Below are 20,130 nucleotides of genomic sequence, written 5' to 3'. Positions count from 1 at the left end.
TAGGTTTAAAAAATTCGTCTTGTGGAGTACTAACGGATTATGTAATTTGTTTTTTTATTAGTATCTAAACACCTCATACAACATTTTCTTGATATATCTTCTAAATTTTAATAGCCGGATCCAAACATTCTCTGGTCAGGCCAATCCAATCCAGCAGCGTGGGCAATCCCACCCCATTTCCATTTTCACGCTCCCGATGCATGCAATGCGGTGTGGCAGCGATGCCGGCCAGCGCAGTCTGACAGGGGAGAGGAGATGAACAGTTGCAGAAGGGCCGAGCCCCCCCCCCGCGGTCCGATGCTGCAGCACTTATGAGGAGGAGGCGAGCTTCATCGGCCGCTACAGTCTGGTCGGCCCGCGGCCGGTGACAGCTTGGCCGGCGGGGCACCGTGCCGTAGTACGTTGGCTTGGGCACAAACACATTTGATGCCCTCGCAGGCAGAGAGGTGGCAATGAATTGAAGCTGCTGCTGATGGGGTGGTGGCGCTGCTGGCAGATTAGAACAGACCCTGATGTTTTCCTACGCCGTCCGTCGCTGTGGTCAGCATCAGCCTGGTTATCTATCCGCTGGTCAGGGTGGGCGTTTGGTTCTGTCGGTTATTGATGAAATTCAGTTTTTATAAAATGGGAACTGATCGATTCCAAAAAAAATTTAGGAACCGAGTATTTCGGTTCTCGATTATTTCGGTTCGGTTCGGTTCGGTTCTAACTGAATTAACCGAATTTTTTCAGAAGACCTCAAGACAATAATAAATATACTTGTTCTAAGGTAAATTTATGCAACACTATATTCATTTTTAATAATAATAATATATAAGAAAACAATAGCAACATAGTAACACAAATATATAGCAGTTCAAATATAAAACACTACACATAAACCAAACATAATCCTACAAAATGCAAGTAAGTGAACTATAATTCATGTAATTCGGTTCTTTCGGTTAATTCGGTTAACCGAGAATAGGAACCGAATTTTCTTCGGTTATTTCGGTTCCTCAATATCAGGAACCGAATTTTTCGGTTCCAGTTCTTTCGGTTTCGGTTTTGGTTCCGATTCTTTCGGTTTCGGTTCTTTCGGTTCGGTTTTTGTTCTCGGTTAACTATGTGTTTAATTGGGGAGGTGAAAATTTTTGGGTGTCACATCGAATGTGTCGGAAGAATGTCGGGAGGGGTTTTTAGATACTAATAAAAAAACAAATTACAGAACCCATCAGGAAACTGCGAGACGAATCTAATGATACTAATTAATCGGCCATTAGCACATGTGGGTTACTGTAGCACTTAAGGCTTTTCATGGACTAATTAGGCTTAAAAGATTCGTCTCGTGATTTTGTCGAGAACTGTGCAATTAGTTTTTTTTTCGTTTACATTTAGTACTCCTTACATATATTCAAACATACTTTTTTATCGTAGAAGAAAAAAAAAATTGGAAACTAAACCCGCCCTAAATTTGCCCAGCGCTATCCGCTGGCTCCACTTTCTTGGCTGCCGCGTTTACTCCCCCGCCGTCTGTCTGGCACACCGTCTGTTCCCTCTGCAACGCCTTCTTAAATGGCCAGCACCCAGCAGGGCACCCATCTCTTCCTTTAATGGCTTCTGGTCTGCATCGCAACTCGCAAGAGGACCACAGAGGAGGAGGGAGACAGGCGAGAGAACAATGACATGGAAGTAAGGGCGTGTTTAGCTCGGGAAATGAAAATCTTTGATGTCACATTGGATATTTTAGAGATGTCGGAAGGAGTTTTCGGATATTAATAAAAAAATTAATTACATAGCTCGTCTGAAAACTGCGGGACGAATTTATTAAGCCTAATTAATCCATCATTAGCGTATGTTAGTTACTGTAGCACTTATGGCTAATCATGGACTAATTAGTCTTAAAATATTCGTCTTGCGATTTCCAACTAAACTGTGCAATTAGTTTTTTTCATCTATATTTAATACTCTATGTATGTGCCGCAAAATTTGATGTGATAGTTTAAGGTGAAAATTTTTGGAACTAAACCAGGCCTAAACGGACGCACTGTGGTGCCACGATCCTAACATCATGCATGCATCTCCCATACGCCTGCATTCCCCTTTTCTGGCGCGCTCTTTTCCCTGTTCACCTTTTCCTCACATCACCCTGTTCGTTTGTTGGTTTCAGCCAGGCTTATTCAACCAGCCAACAATGTTTTTCTCTCATAAAAAACCAGCACCAGCCAGCTCAAACTAGCACCAGCACCAACACCAACCAGCGAACACGCTCATGTATCATCATAAATCAAAGAACAAACACATGTGTACAATTTGCAATCCTTCATACACCAACTACACCCGGCAAAACCTCATCCAAGATGGAAGGAAGGAAATCATCAACCCAAAAGACTGAAAAATTGGGAGGCACTGGACAAGCCTTCTACTCTGCTCTACTAATCTAAGCTGCAGCTGGCATCTTCAGCATCCAGCAGGATATATTTGTTAGTACTTAGTACGGTACGGTGGTGCTTCTTCTAGTCACTTGTCCCTGGTGGACTGGTGGTAGTGGTAACTTTACTCCTATGGTCTCTGCTCTTGAGGGCAGGCAAAGCAGCACATCCTGAGCCTGCGGAGGGCCTTATTGGTCATTATGCCAGGCGCAATTGACACTGACAAGGTTAGTATAAACTCCATCCTCTCCTCACATATCCCGATTGTCGTGATCGGACGGCTCAGATGTCCGCGGCCGGAAGATCACGGGCGCCCCGTGTTGCGGGTGGAGGAGCATCAATACCGTCGGCGCATGGAGGTAGCTGGGCGACAGCCGGAAGTCGAACCGCTGGAGGAGGATGGCCACCGTGAGCTTGGACTCCAGGAGCGCTAGGTTCTGGCCAATGCACATCCGCGCGCCCAGCCCGAACGGGATGAACGCCGTGGGGTGCGTGGCGGCCTGCGCCACGCCCTTGGCGAACCGCGCCGGGTTGAACTGCGTGGCGTCCGGCCCCCACAGCCGCGCGTGGTGGTGCACGGCCATGATCGGGACCAGCAGCTCCGTGTCGCGTGGGATCAGGCATCCGCCGAGCTCCACGTCGGTCTTGGCTCGGCGCACCGTCGCCACCGCCGGCGGGTACAGCCGCAGCGTCTCGTTCAGGATCATCCCGAGCTGCCAGTGGAACCAGCAGCATGCGTCAGCTCATCCGGCCGTTGTTAGTCTGGGGAAGTGGTGGTTCGAGGATTGTGTCAGGGAGGGGACAGGAGCTTACTGTCTTGAGCTTGGCGAGCTGCTCGCGGGAGGGGATGTCATGCGCCCCGCAGACTTGGAGTACCTCCTGCCGGGCGAGCTCCTGCCACTCGGGGTGCATGGCGAGCAAGACCGTGGTCCATGTCAGGAGGTTCGATGTGGTCTGCTTGCCGGCGAAGAAGAACGTCTTGCACTCCTCCACTATGTCGTTCACGGTGATGGGGCTCACCTTGCCGTCGTTGCTGCTCGCGTTGATCATGAGGCCCAGGAGGTCCTTGGCACAGCCGCTGAGCTTCTCGTCGTCCGCAGCTTCCTGACGCCGGCCAATGAGCGTCACCAGGTTCTTTCTGATCTCCTTGTCCAGCTTCCACGAGCTCGTGTTCTTCTTGGTCGGCAGGAACCTGTAGACATATATAAACGCATCAAACCATGTCATGTCATTCCTCTTCCTGATTAATTATAGCGCAAAAGACTCAATTATGACGTCACACTGCTTGATTGATTGATTATATTATTACCTGTATCCAGGGATGAAGACCTTGCGAAATGCCTCGGAGGCGAAGGCCATGAGCTGGGTCTGGAGCTTGAAGACGGCCTTGCCGTCCTCGTAGCTCCGGCCGAACGCCGTGCGGGTGATGGCATCCTCCGTCACCACCTGGAACCACTCGGACACGTCGATCTCGACCTCGCCGGACGCCGCTGCGGCCATGTCGTGCCACTTGTCCACCATGTCGACAACCGTCTTCCCGATGAACGGCAGCAGCAGCTACATTGCGTACGGTACGTCCCAGCCAGCGTGTCATCACCACAATTCCGCGCGACAAGAAGAACAAAGACTCTTGCATCGCAGTAGTGAAAGGCTGACTGACCTTGAGGTTCTCCATGTGGAACGCCGGCGTGAGCACCTTGCGGCGGTGCGCCCACTTGTCGCCGCGCAGGCTGACGAGCCCCTCGCCCTCGAGCTGGCGCACCATCGGGTGCGACTCGTAGCGGTCGAAGTGGTCGGCGCGGGACAGGAAGATCTCCCGGATGAGGTCGGGGTCGGCGACGGCGAGCCTCGGCGTCGGGCCGAACCATATCAGGAACGTGGAACCTGGAGCAAGAGGCAAAAGCAAAGCAGGCACGGGGCGTGAGCGTGACAAGCCGACGAGGCAGCCAATGATTGGGGCAGGGCAGGGAGGCCCCCACATCGGCCCCGTTCTCGTGACTTTAAACCCGACTTTTTCATTTCTTTTTTTTTTATTCGGAACAGAGTTTTTCTCTCTCAGATTCATCCAAATTTCTCTAAAATTCCACCAAACGAACGGCCCATCAGCAGCATCCCGCCAGCTGCCAAGGGGGCAGGGACAGGACACGGCAGGGCGAGGCGCCGGAGCAGGTACGTTACGATACCCCCTATGCTGTGCTGTGCCGCGCCCGCCGCATTACACTGTACACGCGCACTGCCGCGTTACCACTGTAGCTAGCCAGCACCCAGCAGGCAGGCACTAGGCAGGGATCACACAAGACGACACGAGGAGAAGGGTGGCCGCAGCGGGAGCGGCGTGGCGTGGCGTGGCGACGGTTGGGCCAGGGACAAGTCGCGGCGGGTGCGCCCGGAGGCGGCGGGCGCAGGCTAAGCTGGAGTTGAATGCGACGGTGACGGGGCGGGCAATGCGGTGGTGGCGGGCGAGGCGGGGCGGGGCGCAGAATGGGAGACGTGTAGGCTCATGTCCAGGGCCGCGGGGGCGGGGCGGCAAGTAGGAAATAGACCCTGGCCACCTAACCGGGCTGCAGCCGGGGGACAGCGAAAACGAGAGACAACTACGGCAAACCGCTCCGACAGACCCAGGAGGCTCGCCTCGACATGCCACTAAATGCATGTCACCCAAAGGCGGTAGCAAGCAACATCCTGGGAACCAGACACATGGCGCAACCGCAACTTGATGGATGCCCATGTTGGTCTCTGGTCTCTGGTCTCTGGTCTCAGGCTTGCTTTGCTCATGTTGATTGACTGGCTCCCCTCTTGCCGATTGCGCTCGGTCTATTCCGTACCACCACCGTAACCAAACAGAGGACAGAGGAGGGAGTAGAAGGCGAGAGACAGGAGAAACAGAACAGAGCCTGGAGAAACTCTGCCTGGTGTGGAGAGAGAGGGGAAAGGAAGGGAGGAGCAGGAAGGAATGGACTCGTTGGTCGGGTAAGCACGAACAGAAACACTGGACTGGGGCACTTGGCTGGGCTTGGCGATGAGACAGACAAGAGCATGAGCATGTGCATGTGCATGTGCATAGAGGCGTTGGCGTACCGTAGATTTTCTTCCAGTGGTGGTAGAAGGCGAGGACGCGCGGGAGGACGTTGTGGGAGCGGTAGGGGCGCGGCATTGGCTTGGCGGAGGCGGCCACCATGAGCGCCACCATCTCGCGGACGCAGCCGACGAAGAAGCGGTAGCGGGGGCCCCTGATCCCCTGCTGCGCGAAGTGCCGCTCCACCCGCCGCGGCCGCCACCACAGCACCTCCATCAGCTTCACCACCACGTATGCCACCGCGGCCGCCGCCACCAGCGCCGTCCACCCCCACCCCATGCGTCCGGTCCGTCCTCCGAGCAGGAAGCACATAGAGAGAAAGAGGTGCGCGTCTGTTGTGCTCGGCCTCAGCGAAGCCAAAAGAGCCAGGAGCCCCAGAGCAGGAGCGCGCGTGAGGTGGCAAGGGGAGAGCCAGGTGAGGGGAGACGTGGTGAGGAGAGGAAGCGAGTCTGGTGGATTTATATAGGAGGCGGGCCGCGGGGCGGACTCGTTGGCCACCGGACGCGGACGGACCAGCGCAGCTCGCAGCAGCAGTGGTGGTGGTGTGTGTCATGTGTAGGATTAGTTAGCTCTAGTGTGACAGGATTTGGTTAAGCGGAGGGCAGGGGCAGCATGGTAAATGACACGGCAGGAGCAGGAAGGGGAGCGCGGCGCGGGCGACGGCGAGGGATGCGCGGAGCGAGGCGCTGCTGCAGTGCCGGCGCCGCTGGGGCCGCCGTCGCGGGGATTAATGGAGGGGTCAACCCGAATTGGCAACTTTGTTTTCTTTTGTTCTGGGCCCTCTGGCTGGCGACTCCTCCGCCTCTCTTCCTTGCTCTGCGCTGCGGGCCTCGCAGCACCCTGTAACTGTAACCCTCTGCTCTAGGCCGCCGCCAGTAGTCCAGTCCAGTCATCTTGCCTCACGTCCAGTCTAGGCCCTCTGGTTCGCGCAGCACAGATCTCTGAAGTCTGGACTCTCTGGTATGCTGGGCTGCTGGCAGTATCGTGCAGTCAGTGTATGTATGCATCATCTACTGGTACTCAGCCCTGTTGGTTTGGCTGTGGCTTTTGTTGTAAATATGAACCATTCTTCTTTCCTTTGACAGTTGCTTGCTTTGTGTGTGTCAGCCGATGCAGGCCATGCAGATGCAGGAGTAGAGATAGAGTAACGGTGAGTGTGACCCTTTTTTACAGCGGCTTTTGTTTGGCTGGGTGTGCTTTGTTGCGGCGTGTTCGACTGGACTAAAAAAAAATACTTTTCATGCTTGTGTGTGTTTACTGTTTATGTTAGTTTTTTTTTAGAGAAAATTACCGTTTCAGCTGAAAAAAAAAACCGATCAGCCAGCCGAACATCTTGTTGGTTGACAAGATTGATGAGAGATCTCTTGCTGCTTTCACTTTCACCATGGGGGTTCTTCTGTTTTTCGGGGATGGAGGAGGAGGAAAAGGTGGTGGTACTAGCTGCGTGGCATGTGGGGCCTCCGATCCCGGCTGCTTGCAGAAGAGACAAGGCCGCCTAAAATCTTTGCTTTTGGTGTAGTAGGATCATTTGATTTCAGCAGGGGCGGGGCGGAGGGAGAGGAAAGGTGATTGATTGCAGGGGAATTGGAGCTACGCCTATGCATGCTGCAGCCTTCAGCAAAGAAACGTCAGGCGTGTAGCCTCATTTGATACGTGGTGTAGGAGTACTGCTGTGCTAACATGCATTCTTTTTTCCCTATCCATCGTCTAGGAGCATGCATCTCGCTCTAGCGAGGTTCATATGGCCGAGCTGAAGATAAGCACATCGTCAGTTGGTGATGAAACCTAAGCAGCGGCGGATCCAGGAAATATTTCAAGGAGGCTGAACAACACTGTTGTTCGATCTTAAGTCTCAATCTCCCACACTATAAAACTTTGCCTAAAAATTCATAGGTGCTCCACAGGAGTTCCACTGCTCCGGCATAGGTAGGGGGGCTCGAGCCCCTCCCCCCGCCCCACCGTTGGATCCGCCCCTGAACCTAAGGGTCAGTCAGGTTCATGCATGAACCCTTGCTACCGCAACGAACTCCACTTGTGCATTTCCTCTTTTGCTTTCCTGTGGACTGTTTCAACTTGGAACAGACTCCGTTTCCGAGCCAGTCTTGGCTCTTGCCCAATGGAGTGGAGAGTGGACGACTCTTGCAATGTGTTCTGGTTAGGTTTTGTTTGTTACACATTATTAAGCCCCCGGAATTGGAGGAGGCCTTATCTTCTAGTGCCTTTCTTTTCTTTTCTTTTTTGTTAAAGTGACGTTCGCTACATTGAATGTACGCATGTCATGTTCTGTTGTAACGTGCCAACAGAAAAGTGTTTCGGTTTTTCTCTCCTTCCCTTCCAAACATATACTCCATCCAGAAAGAAAAAAGGAAATCATAGACAATATATACTCCTACTCCGCTTCTTTATATGCATGGAAGTAAGGTGCAAAAGCGGGGAGCTGAGCTAGCAGAAACCATGTACAGTACATACTCCGTTTGTTTATGGAAGTCCAGTGCGAAAACGGGGAGCTGAGCTTCGTCTTGTTGCTTGGAACTACGCCATGAAGCAGTTCCCGAAGTCTCACTTGATCTGCATGCACACAAGTTAGCGCGTGTTTAGTTGGCTGAATTTTGGAATTTGGGCTACTGTAGCACTTTCGTTTTTATTTGATAATTAGTGTTCAATCATGGACTAATTAGGCTAAAAATGTTCGTCTCGCAATTTCCAACCAAACTGTGCAATTAGTTTTTTTTCGTCTACATTTAATGCTCCATGCACGAAGATTCAATGTGATAGATACTATAGCACTCTTTGGAAAAAGATTTGGAACTAAACAAGGGCTTAGGACCACTGCAACCTTTTACCACTCCAGATACTATGAGACATGGATGTGAGTGCGACCCATGCCAAAGTTGACTTACATCGTCCATGCATGGCACCAAGCATGGAGCAAAGCTGCTGCAGGGTGCTGGAGAGATCTGAGACCAGCTGCCTGCCTCGCAACATTTTCGTGCCCCTGGTGATGGTTCCATATTCTGTCCAAGTGTGAAGTGTGAAGTGTCCACTGATGACTTCTTCCTCCCCAGGTGAAGAACAGTGTCCATCCGATGACTGAAGCCCGAAGGGACATTGCAGCTGGGAAAGAGTGTACCGGTCGGCGGACCACCAGGCACCAGTGTGCCACAACATGTACATGTTGGCTAGAGCGGTAGAGCCTCCAACCCTAAGCTAGCAAGCTAGCGGAGGGTGGTGCATGCTAGCTAGCTTTGCACCAGCGACATGACGTGGCACAACATGCAAGGCACGCACAGCACAACTGGCAGGCGGGCATCGTCCAATTTTTTATAATTTAGCTCTTTTTTAACAAAATTTATGTTTGCCCCCTAGAGACATAAATTCATCTTTGAACCCTTAGGGTCAGTGCCAGGACTCATAGCGTTGAGGTAACATGTCTCGACGTCACAGATTTTGGCTCCGAGATACCTGACCGTGCACAGCAGGGCATCCTAGGTGGCGTTGATGTGGCCAGAACCTCGGCGCCAGAATACATGGCGTTGAGCTCGGCGCCACAGATCTTGGCGTCGACCTCGGAGCCATGTATTCTGGCGCCGACCATATATTCTAAACCCACGGCCAAGTTTCCCTTGCCGAGGCTGCTCTCATTTCTTCTTCCTCCCTCTCGGTTTCTTCCTCCCCCTAACTTGTCCAATCTTTTGAATCGACGAATTTGACCTTGGATACTTGGATTTGATCCATACACCTTTGCGAGCAAGGTATCCTCTCTCCCCTTATTATTTTTACGCATTGATTTGGTATATATTACGTCTATTTTGCAACCCTAGATACGTTATTACCTAATGTTTGAAGTGATTTTTTTTATTTTTTGTATTATGTAACGGTAGGATGCCAAGGCATGGTAAAGCTAGTAAGCCAAGGTAATCTCTTATCATCGTGTTATATTATGTTTTCATTTATGTGCAACAAATAGAAAAATCCTAGGTTTATGGTTTAATGTTCATTGCTTTCGGTTCTTAGAACAAATTTGGTTCAATTGTAGTTATGGCCGGATGACCGGAAATGCCTTCGACCCGTTGTCTTTGCCTAGTGGTGTTCCAGTGCCCATGTTCTTTTGCGACGATCCTTGCAAGGTAGCCAAGTCCGATGAAGAGGACATGTATAGGTAGAGGTATTGGATGTGTGCCAATTTTACGTTTGAGCCTACACTTCGTCAGCGCCGCATTAACAAGATGGTAAGGAATTAATGTTGTTTAATATTTATTTTATGTCAAATGAAGTCTTGCATGATTTATTTGTTTTGTAACAATTGCATTTGGTGCAGACCCCTCCACCGCTGTGTGATTTTGAGCAGTGGATCGACACTGAGATCAAGTCGGAAGACAAGGAGTGGATGCAGAACTGTTACCGTGGAAGGCAGAGGACAAGGAGATGATAGAGAAGAGACGCAGAGAGGAGGCTCTAGAAAAGGAGCACAAGGAAGAGGAGGAAAGGAGGTGTGTTGCTTCGTACAGTAAGGAGAGGGAGAGGAAGCTTGAGCGCGCGCTCCAAACGAAGGCAGCGATGGAGGAGAATCCTAATGTCCAGAGGAAGGGAAAGTGACCTCATTGCACTCAGTAGTCTTCATGACTTGCTAGTTGTATGGTTTATTTATGAACAATGTTGTCTAATCTTGGACTTTGCATTGTGTTGTCATGTAATGCACTTTAAGTATGGACGTACCTAAGGCATGTTCTGCGTTATTTAGTTTGTCGTCGTGTACTTCAAATGTTGTTATGTTGATTAATGTGCTCTATTATTGAACCTTTCATAGTGTTGTTGGTTTTATTATTTGTTGTCATAATATTGAGTTTAATATTGCATAGGTAGTGAAACGAGCTCACATAGTGCAAATAAAACGTAACGTAGTGGATTACCTAATTCAACACACACCACATGAAATGACATATGATGACATGTACCAAACTAGGGTACAGAGGTCCTAGACTAAACCTAACATGCCTTAGGTAATTGAAGCAAACAACAAGCACATGAAATGCATGTAAGAACATGTGCCAAACAAGGGTACATAGTTCCTTCAACTAACCCTAACATGTCTTAGGTGATTAAACAAAAAAAAACAAACACATGCATGTGGTTCGTTAAAAGGATTGGTTTGTCCTAGTAGTATGGCCACATAGCAAATTGTGTTGCGCCATCTCCACAGTATCCTCCCATTGTTGGTTGTGGTGGCGGTAGGGGTGGCAGCGGAGGACCCTTGTTCCTGTTATTAGGGAAGGTGCAATATGGATCACTGCAGAGTGCCTCCTATGAACTAGCACCATTGTTGTTGTCGTCATGTTCGTCATCTTTGAAACCGTTGCTAACTTTCCTTTCTAGATCGAAGATACGGTCCTACAGGTAGTAGATATACTCCGCATACGGATAAATAGGTCGAGGATCGACCCACCTAGTGAACCCACAGTTTTCTTTGGCCAAAGAAGACTGCAATAAGTATGTCATGTAAGTTGTATAGAAGAGAAACATATTGAAGAAACAAATAGTAATATCAATTACCCATGCTCGCGGGTATTTGAAGAAACGACGACCTCCATCTATTCCTTTGGTGAACATCTGCACTAGGTAGTCCTCACCAAGCATGTATTTTGGCCACTCTTCTTTCCGTTCATCGTATCCTCTCAGTGGTACCTCTTTGGTGAAATCACTTTTACTCTCAATTGGGAACCTCTCATAAAGGGCTTCCTCAAAGAAATCGGGACCAAGAGAACCCTCCCACACAATGGTAGTTCCCTTTCCCTTTTCTCTTCCTCTGGATGACCCTCCAGACATTGGTACTGCAACAAAATAAAATATTGAGGAGTGCTCTTCTTCCTTGTTGTGTGTGTGAATGAGTGGAAGTGAGGGGTTATTTATAGGTTGAGAGAAGGAATGGAGGCCTCTCAATGTGCCATGTCAGCAATCTGTGTGCCTCTTCACCTCAGTCCTTGGATCAAACAGTCATAAGATGGATGGTGGAGATGGAGTGGAGTTATGCTTCCTTGCATGCCTTCCTATCTTGAGCAAACCATAATTCCTCTGTACAATTCTTCTAGAATACACATGACATGGACGTCGGAGAGACGGTAAGAAGCACCTGGTCAAGGTTGGGCCCAAGGCTAGCCTGTATGGGGGCAGGTGGCCCTAGGAGTCGGTCGACCCCTAGAGACACCATCCTATAGGTGTACTATGTAAGTGAAGTGATAAATCACTACTGTTATCGTACTCCTCATCCTTGTAACTGAAAAATATATTTTCATTGTCTAAAAAGCCTAGATTCGTTCGTTGTTACTGAAAAGCCAAGATGCTATAGGTGTACTATGTAAGTGAAGTGATAAATCGTTGCTGTCATCGCACTCCTCGTCTTTGTAACTGAAAAGTCTATTTTCATTGTCTATACACGTTCTAATGAATTTACATTTAATCTGTGTATTATATTTGTGCCTTTTTAGCAGTATAGTATAATTAATCCTCTCAGCATGCGAGCAACCTCCTCGAATAGAGGAAAGTTGTCCTTCATACCATCCTTTCGAAGTAAATTCTCGGCAAGGTGTCAAGTGCACAATGGTGGTGCAAAGGTGCACCTCTAGAATCTACTCCTGTACGGCACTGAGTATGCCCTGGTGTCTATCAGATATGACACCTACCTCCCTATGATGGATAATGACATGGATCCTAACAAGCTACAAGAACCATCCTCAACTATCTTTGTTCTCCCTCTCCACCAAAGTGAAAGCCAAAGGAACCAATACGTTGTCTATGTCACACGAAATGGCTACCAAAAGTGTGTCCATGTACTTTCCAAGTAGAAAAGTACCATCAATGGATAATACTAGACGACAGTGCCTGAAGGCCTCGACGCACTCGAGAAAGGACCAGAATGCACGAAAGAATATCTGTCTCCCGTCCTTCCATTCATTTGGCTTTAGGATATACGCATAATGCATGCCTGGATTTGCTGCTTTTCATTGCATTGAACATTATAGGCAACTGCTCATACCCTTGCTCCCAGTCCCCATATATCATCTTCTAGGCCCATTGCTTTGCCCTCCATACTTTACCATACTTTATGTCATACTTAAATATCTCTTTAGTCATCTCCATAATTGTCCTAGCCTTTAAGTTAGGCTGACCCTTCAAAGTTGTGTATAACTTTCTGGCAATGAGGGTAGAGATCAACTATCTATGCTTCTGTTTTAGATCTGTCTGGGCACAAGTGTGTGGACCTACAATTTTGGTGATCTTGAATTTTCCTGTGGCCTTCTATTTGCGAGCATAGACCCTCCAATTGCAATTTGCCATCTCGCACACCATCGTGTAACGGCGCTCCACATAGGAGTGCCTCACCTTGAATGGTCTCTTACGTCTCACAGAATATTCTTGTAGCCACCTTCTTAAGGTGGGCAAGTCCTTGAAGACCATGCCCTTCTGAATTTCCACGCTGTCATTGGCCTCAGGAGCCTCTAGCATCGAAATGTCAATGGGGAATTCCCTGTCGGGGGTTACTGCCCCATCCCCGTCCCCATGAAGGCTCACGGGGAGCACTTTTTCTCCATCCCTGTCCCCGCTTGGGGATTTAATCCCCAAGGGGATCCCCATCCCTGCATCAAGCCATCAACTGCACATAGAAAAGACCTAGTGGTTCAATGCACATGTGTTGAGTACTCAATGCACATGGTAGTTCAATACACCAACTTTGTATAATATTTACTCATATATTACATGCCACATCATCCAGGTCAAGTGAAAAATAGCTATAAAGGTGAAATGAAAAAATCAAACTTGTATTCTACTCATGGCTCTATGGTGCAACCGAACCCTAGGTGGAGCTGCCATGTTGTTAGAAAGAGCACTGTTCGGTTTGATGAGGCTTGAATGTTTGCTGGTTGATGTGGAGTCTGGAGACTGCTCCTTGTTCGACAACTGCTCCATCTCACCATTAACCTGCCTGGCCTTCACAACAGCTAAGGTAGCACTGATTGCCTCCCCCTCTGTTGCTGATGCTTCAACCAAGTAATCCACGCCTTTGCTTAATCTCCTATGAAGGATTCTAAACTCATCAGAATGAAATAGCTATTGCAAAAATATTATTAACTTGCTCATAGAACAGCACAGGAATACATTCATAAAAAGTAATACATGTACCTCTGTCCTTGTAGTACAGCATTCTTAGGACTGATATCAGTATACATGTCTCCATTTACAAGAGGTGCAACTAGAGTCCCAAGAACTACAGCCCCATTAGGACCTGATTCTGTAGCTGTTTGTCTTGTTCGTTCATCATTGTACACATACTTGCTTAGCTTCTAAAGCTTGCATTTACTCACGTCAATTTGTAAACATGAAAAAGGCATACAGCGTACCTTTAGTGGAACTTCAGGTACTTCCCTCAGGTGGTTTCCCTTGTCACCATCATTTGCCAATATCATCTCAACTGCTTCTGAATCCCTTGTCACCACAGCAGTCACCATCTGCACCACCAATTGCTCAATCACGGTCACTATAGTGAAAATAGAAGAATCAATTTAGTAGCAGCAATCTGTCTAAGGGGCAATTAAGAACTTGGTGCTTCGGCAATACAACAATGCATCACCAACTAGGAATCCAGCATTACAACACAAAATGACAAGTTCATCACCAACTGGCTGCACAACAGCACAAAAGTAGCACTATAAGTTTACAAGTTCATGGGCTCATCACAAAGAGGCATTACAACACAAAATGAAAAGTTCATAACAATCTTGGAAGCAAACACTAAGGAGTGATACCACAGCCCAGCAGCAGCCAACTGACCCAACTCTTGTCTTCAAAGTTCAAACAAGTGCCAGTCCCTATATCCAACAACCAGCAAAATAAATACAATTAGTCAAGTATGAGTCAACAAAGAGACTAAAGTATTTATCAATTTTAGTTTTACACTTTACCTCAATCCCATCTTGGATCTCTTGAAGACAACTCCAAAAGCTAGCAGTTTCTACATTATCTTCACCTACAGAAAAGCATTAGAAGAATTAATTTAGAACCATGACACTTGTAGAATGTATGGAGTATACCACAAATGGGACAGCACAAGCACCTTGGTATTTGTTTCGCAGCCAATTCTATGAACACATTAAAGCCTCCAGGATATCTGAATTAAGCCTACTGCGGTGCTCACTAAAAACACGTCCACTAGTGCTAAATGCAGATTCAGATGCAACTGTACTAACTGGGATGGCAAATATATCTCATGCTACCTTCCTCAGTATGGGATAACGTGTCCCAGCTACCTTCCACCAATCAAGAATCTTAAAGTTTTCTGTCTCAATTGGAACCAACTCATCTTCTAAGTACCTTTCTTGCTCTGATTTGAATCTAAATGTTGTTGGCCTTCTACTAGCAACACGTGCACTGATTATAGACAATACACCCAAACTGGAAAGTGGAGGAGCTAAGGATTCTATATTATCTTCATCCTCTTCCACTTCATACTCCTTCATCAAATCATACAGACAACTTCTAATCTTAGTAACTCTCTATGTACACTCTTCATGTGAGTGACCAGTGAGGGTTTCAATGAACCCAAGGAGGAAGTCGGTCTTAAACTGGGGATCTAAAATGGTGGCCAATCCCATTGGTCCTTGAATCTCCTTCCAATACTTATTAAACTTCTCATTCATTTCAAATGACATTTTCTCTATAATGGGATTGCCACAAAAACTCCATTTTCTGATTTTCTCTTTAGCCTCATAGATTTTAAGAAGATGAATATTAGCTGTCACATAATTTATCCTAGAAAATACTATTGTAATATCATTAAACAACTTGAGTCTACCAACTACCTCTCTACAAAAATCACATTCTTCCTCACTAGGTGCACAATCATACAACTTGTCAACAATTGATGCATGACTAAAAACAGCTTTGTAAGGCATTGCAATGCTAAGCATCTTGAAGGTAGAGTTCCACCTAGTCTTGCAATCAAGGCCTAACTTGTGTTCCAATTTTACTTTGACATATTTAGCAATTTCTTCAAATTTCTCTATTCTTTTAGGTGTGGCTGTCCAATAGGCAACACTCTCATGAATTTTTGCAATTGAATCCTTTATCACCTATAAACCATCCCTCACAATCAAGTTTAGAATATGGGTAGCACAACGCATATGCAACAGTTTTCTATCCAACATTAGCTTTGATTTGCCTATCTTCTTGACAAGTTCAGGGACTACCTTATCATTAGTGCTACAGTTATCAAGAGTCAAAGTTGAGATCTTTTCATCTAAGTTCCACTCCACTAATGCTTCATAGAGCACTTCACTGATAACTTCAGCTGTGTGTGGAGCTAGGACATAGATAAACCTAGAAATACACGACAACAACAATATTTTATCAAGGCAATAAACTAAATATGATGGCAACAAGAAATAAAATCAATTTTTGATGAAATACCTCATGATAATGTCTCTAAGTGCCCATGAATCATCAATGAAATGAGCTGTAATAGCCATGTACCCTCTTCTTTGGTTATCCGAGGTCCACAAGTCAGTAGTAATAGCGACTCTTGACTTAGTTCTAGCCATGTAGGATAGTGCCTTTTTCTTTTCTTCCACATATGTATTCATAATATCCTTCCTAAAAATTACAGCAAGAAAAGATAAAAAATTTAGAATAAAACTTTAGTGCAAACACACACAACAATGATAGCTAGGTAGTGCCAAATATTACCTAATAGTGTTTCTAGTCATCATCTTGAATAATGGTTGTAGTGCACTCATAAACCTTCGAAAGCCAGCATGGTCAACAATACATAAAGGATACTCATGCAGCACAATCATGGCAGCAAGCTCCTTCCTAGCAACTTCTGGATCAAATGTGTAATTCTCCACTGATATTTTCCCTCCTTCTTTGGAACCAAACCTCAAGGCTGATTGTTCAAGTGTCTTCTGCTGACCCTTCAGCTTGATCTTTTTAAGTGTGCAGATTTTCAAATGATCATGTAGATGCCTTGTGCCATTTGTGCTTTTCCCTCCAAGCTGCTTGTGGCAATGAAGGCATTGAGCCTTCATAGTACCACAGACTTTGACCTTCTTGAAATCATTCCAAACAACAGAAGTCAGCTTTCTCTTAGTGCCAAAGTTCATGTCTTCGGGCTCATCGTCTTCAATTTGTATCGGCTCAGAATCATTAACAGATTCAGTTTGTGGTGGAAGTGATTGTGAATCTTGTTGGCTGCTACTCCCGCTGCCTTGAGTTGCGTTCATAGTGAATCTGACAATTAACAAATAAATATGAATGAAATCTGCGACTATATATGAAATATGCAAACATAAATAAAATGCACCAAAACATGCTGCAATAATCTTAACCTCAAAGCATAGAATATAAATATGAACATTGTAGCATACTATGTGAATCGTTACACACACATACATTCAATAATAATCTGAAGTTTTAACTAAATGATTCAGAACCATGGATTTTAGTTGCATTCATTCATAAATCATAACCATGGAATATAGTTTACACATGCAAAAATATTAATATAAACAAGCTAAAAAGAGTAGAAGGTTAGCGAGATTAAAACCGACCCCATAGATTTTAGTAGCCGGTGGCCACTGTCGATTGATGCTTCTGGAGTGGTTGGAGCAGGAGCTCCTTCAATTGCAAGATGGCTTGTCATCTTGGCCGTGGACTTTTTCATTTGAGGCTCTGGAGGTCGTCCCTTTGCAGTTGCAGAAGCGACAATGGCTGCAGCAGGCGCCAACACGGTGGATCTAGTAGCCGACATAGCATTTGGTGGCCGATCCAAATCCATGGCGTCCCTTCGCGAGGACCGCTAGACATGGGTTAGTGAGTGAACGAGAACAACGCAGGCACACAGCCATAGCCCATACCCTGCCCTTGCCCGATAGGCAAAATCTCGAGGGAGGACTAAGACACGCTTGTGCAAAGTGCAGGAGTGGAGGCTACATGGACATGGAGTCTTAGTTTCTCACCTTACTTCATCACCATTCGAGCTTGGAGATGGGGAGGGTGAAGCCATGGTGCCCGGTAGTGAAGGATGTGTGGATGCGTCTCCCGTGATGCTCTGCAGGCGGCACGGCCCTGGTGGTGTGGATCCGATGGTGAGCTCCTTCGGTGACTACAAGTGGTCGGTGGAGTGGAGTGGAGTGGCTGCTGGAGGTGGACTGGTGGAGTGGCCGCGGTGACAGTGCCGGGTCTGCGAGACTACGAGTCACGATAGGGAATTAGGGATTAGGGAGCGGCAGGAGGCAGCGGCGGCTGGGGGGACAGGGGGACGGGATTAGGAACCTAGGAAAGAATAGAAATGATAAGGTTAGGGTTACAATTGCCTTATATACGTACACAGGAATTGGGCCTTCTTAGATGGGCCTTAAACAATTCGGGTCCCCACGGGGAACGGGGACAGGGGCATGTATACCATGCCCGCCCCCATGATACCCTATGGGGATGATTTTTCCCCATTTAATTCCCCATGGGAAAAAGATTTGTACCATCCCCGTCCCCCGAATGGGTGAATTCCCCATGGGGAATCGAGGAATGGGGCCCCATTGACATCTTTACTCTAGCAGCTCATCATCTCTTCCTTCTCCATAAAAATATTAAGAATGACTAAGGTCGCTAAATTCATGAACTAGTGGATCATGATTAGGACACAAGCGTCTGATGAGCATCATTTCTTGTTCGCTCAAAGCTACAACTGGGCGGTCATCATCAGAATCAATGGCCCTTGCTGTGCCATAAGGATCCTCATCATCCACAATATCAACATCTACACTGTTAGAGGCCATAAACCCTGGGTCCATGTTGGTTGATGGAGGAAAAGGAGCACAACCATCGTTATCAGGATTGTCTCCTGCATTTAAAGCACAAATATGGATAACACTGAGATAAAGGAATGGAATGAACAAAGAATAAGGAAAGCCAAAGTGTTACTAAATCACTTACTAGGATGATTCTGGGTCAAAGGAATCTCCTGAGGGGCACCAACAACATCATCAGTCCCACATTTCGCACGGACACCAGGACATACACCAACCTCATTCGAGGTGGATTGAGCATTGGGCACCATAACCACATCTTCCACATCCACCTCATGGTTGGGTAACAGAGGCTCAGAGGGTGCCGGATTCTCTGGTGCTGGCGACAACCCATGAGGGGGTGAATGAACATTAGGGGGTGAATACACATGAGGGGTGGGATCATTAGACAACTTCCGCACAACCAAATCCAAACACTGAAACTCATTCTTCATGACAATTTTGACATATTTGTCCCATTGAGCCTCTGATGCAATTGGGACCAACCGCCTTAAAATTGTCCCTGACCTGCCATGGTGAAGTACCCCCTCAACTAAGATGGCATCTTCATTTAAATTGCATTTAAGCTCATCACGAGCCCTACCAAACAACTCAGAAAACAATGGCCGATCATCGAATATCACTATCACCCTTTGCATTCCAACAAAACTGATATTCCTAAACTCATCTTCCTCCACACTTCCTCCATGATACAGGGTGACTACGTTGTCCATCTAGTTGGTATGCACAACACCAAAGTTATTACGGGTTTAACTAATATGGGTATAACTAAATTACATACATATAAAAGTTTCCGACTCTCTACCTAAATAAATAAGTATCTAATCTAAACCACCTATCTATCTAACTACATCTACTACAAGTACTACCTATATAACTAAATTATCTAACTATCTAACTATCTATCTAAATTAGCTAAAAAAATATCTACCTAAATTAGCGAACTAAATTACATCACTAAATCACTAAATAACTAAAAAAGCTTTATCAAACTACAAAACTATATAAAATAAATAACTACATTATCTAAACTAACTCAATTAAAAAAACTAAAGAAAAAAATACCTGAGAGCCGAGGGAGCTGGTGGCGTCACTGGGAGCTGAGAGGGAGCCGGTGGGGGCCGGTGGGGGGTTGCGCGGGGGCGCCACCAGACTCAGCTGCCGCCGGCCCGTCGGCCGACGGGGACGTCGGGGAGAAGCAGGGGCCGCCCCTCGCCGCCGGTGCGCGCGAAGGAAGCTCTTGGGCGACGAGTGCGGCGAGGGAGTGGATGGGGGAGCGAGGGAGGCGACCGACGCGCGGGGGACAGCGGGCGGTGGCCTGCTGCGGTGGAGCAGGCGGCAGCCGACGGCGGAGGCGCAGGCAACGGCGGGGCTGGCTGGCGGCGGCGGTGAGAGGGAGAGACAGAGCGCACCCGAGAGAGAGAGAGAGAGAGCTGTGGCCACACGCGGTTGATCCATGCTCGGCGGCAGAATACGTGGCTCCGAGGTTGGCGCGAAGATCTGTGGTGCCGAGCTCGACGCCATGTATTCTGGCGCCGAGGTTCTGGCCACGTCAACGCCACCTAGGATGCCCTGCTGTGCATGGCCAGGCACCTCGGAGCTAAGATCTGTGGAGTCGAGATGTGTTATCTCGGTGTCATGAGTCCTGACGCCGACCCACAGGGTTCAAAGATGAGTTTACGTCTTCTAGGGAGCCAAACGTAATTTTTCTTTAAAAAATGGCTAAATTGTAAAAAAAATTGGGCGGGCGTCGCAATCACGCGCTGGCTGTACACCACCACTGGAGCGTCAG

At 47.4% G+C, this 20,130-nt stretch overlaps 1 protein-coding gene across 1 annotated transcript; it reads right to left on the bottom strand.

Moving 5' to 3' along the window:
- Positions 1–2,233: 2,233 nt before the first annotated feature.
- LOC136449510 (cytochrome P450 734A6) lies at positions 2,234–5,912 on the bottom strand. Its single transcript, XM_066449553.1, has 5 exons — positions 5,490–5,912; positions 4,072–4,295; positions 3,721–3,968; positions 3,225–3,603; positions 2,234–3,124 (listed from the first exon to the last, which is right to left on the bottom strand). The coding sequence occupies exons 1-5, from the start codon at positions 5,797–5,799 to the stop codon at positions 2,663–2,665; spliced, it is 1,623 nt and encodes a 540-aa protein (XP_066305650.1). The 5' UTR covers positions 5,800–5,912; the 3' UTR covers positions 2,234–2,662.
- Between the last annotated feature and the right edge of the window lie 14,218 nt (positions 5,913–20,130).

The sequence above is a fragment of the Miscanthus floridulus genome, chromosome 5 (genome assembly GCF_019320115.1).
Source record: "Miscanthus floridulus cultivar M001 chromosome 5, ASM1932011v1, whole genome shotgun sequence".
In the NCBI taxonomy this organism is placed as follows: domain Eukaryota; kingdom Viridiplantae; phylum Streptophyta; class Magnoliopsida; order Poales; family Poaceae; genus Miscanthus; species Miscanthus floridulus.
This window is presented reverse-complemented; position numbering and strand designations above follow the sequence as displayed.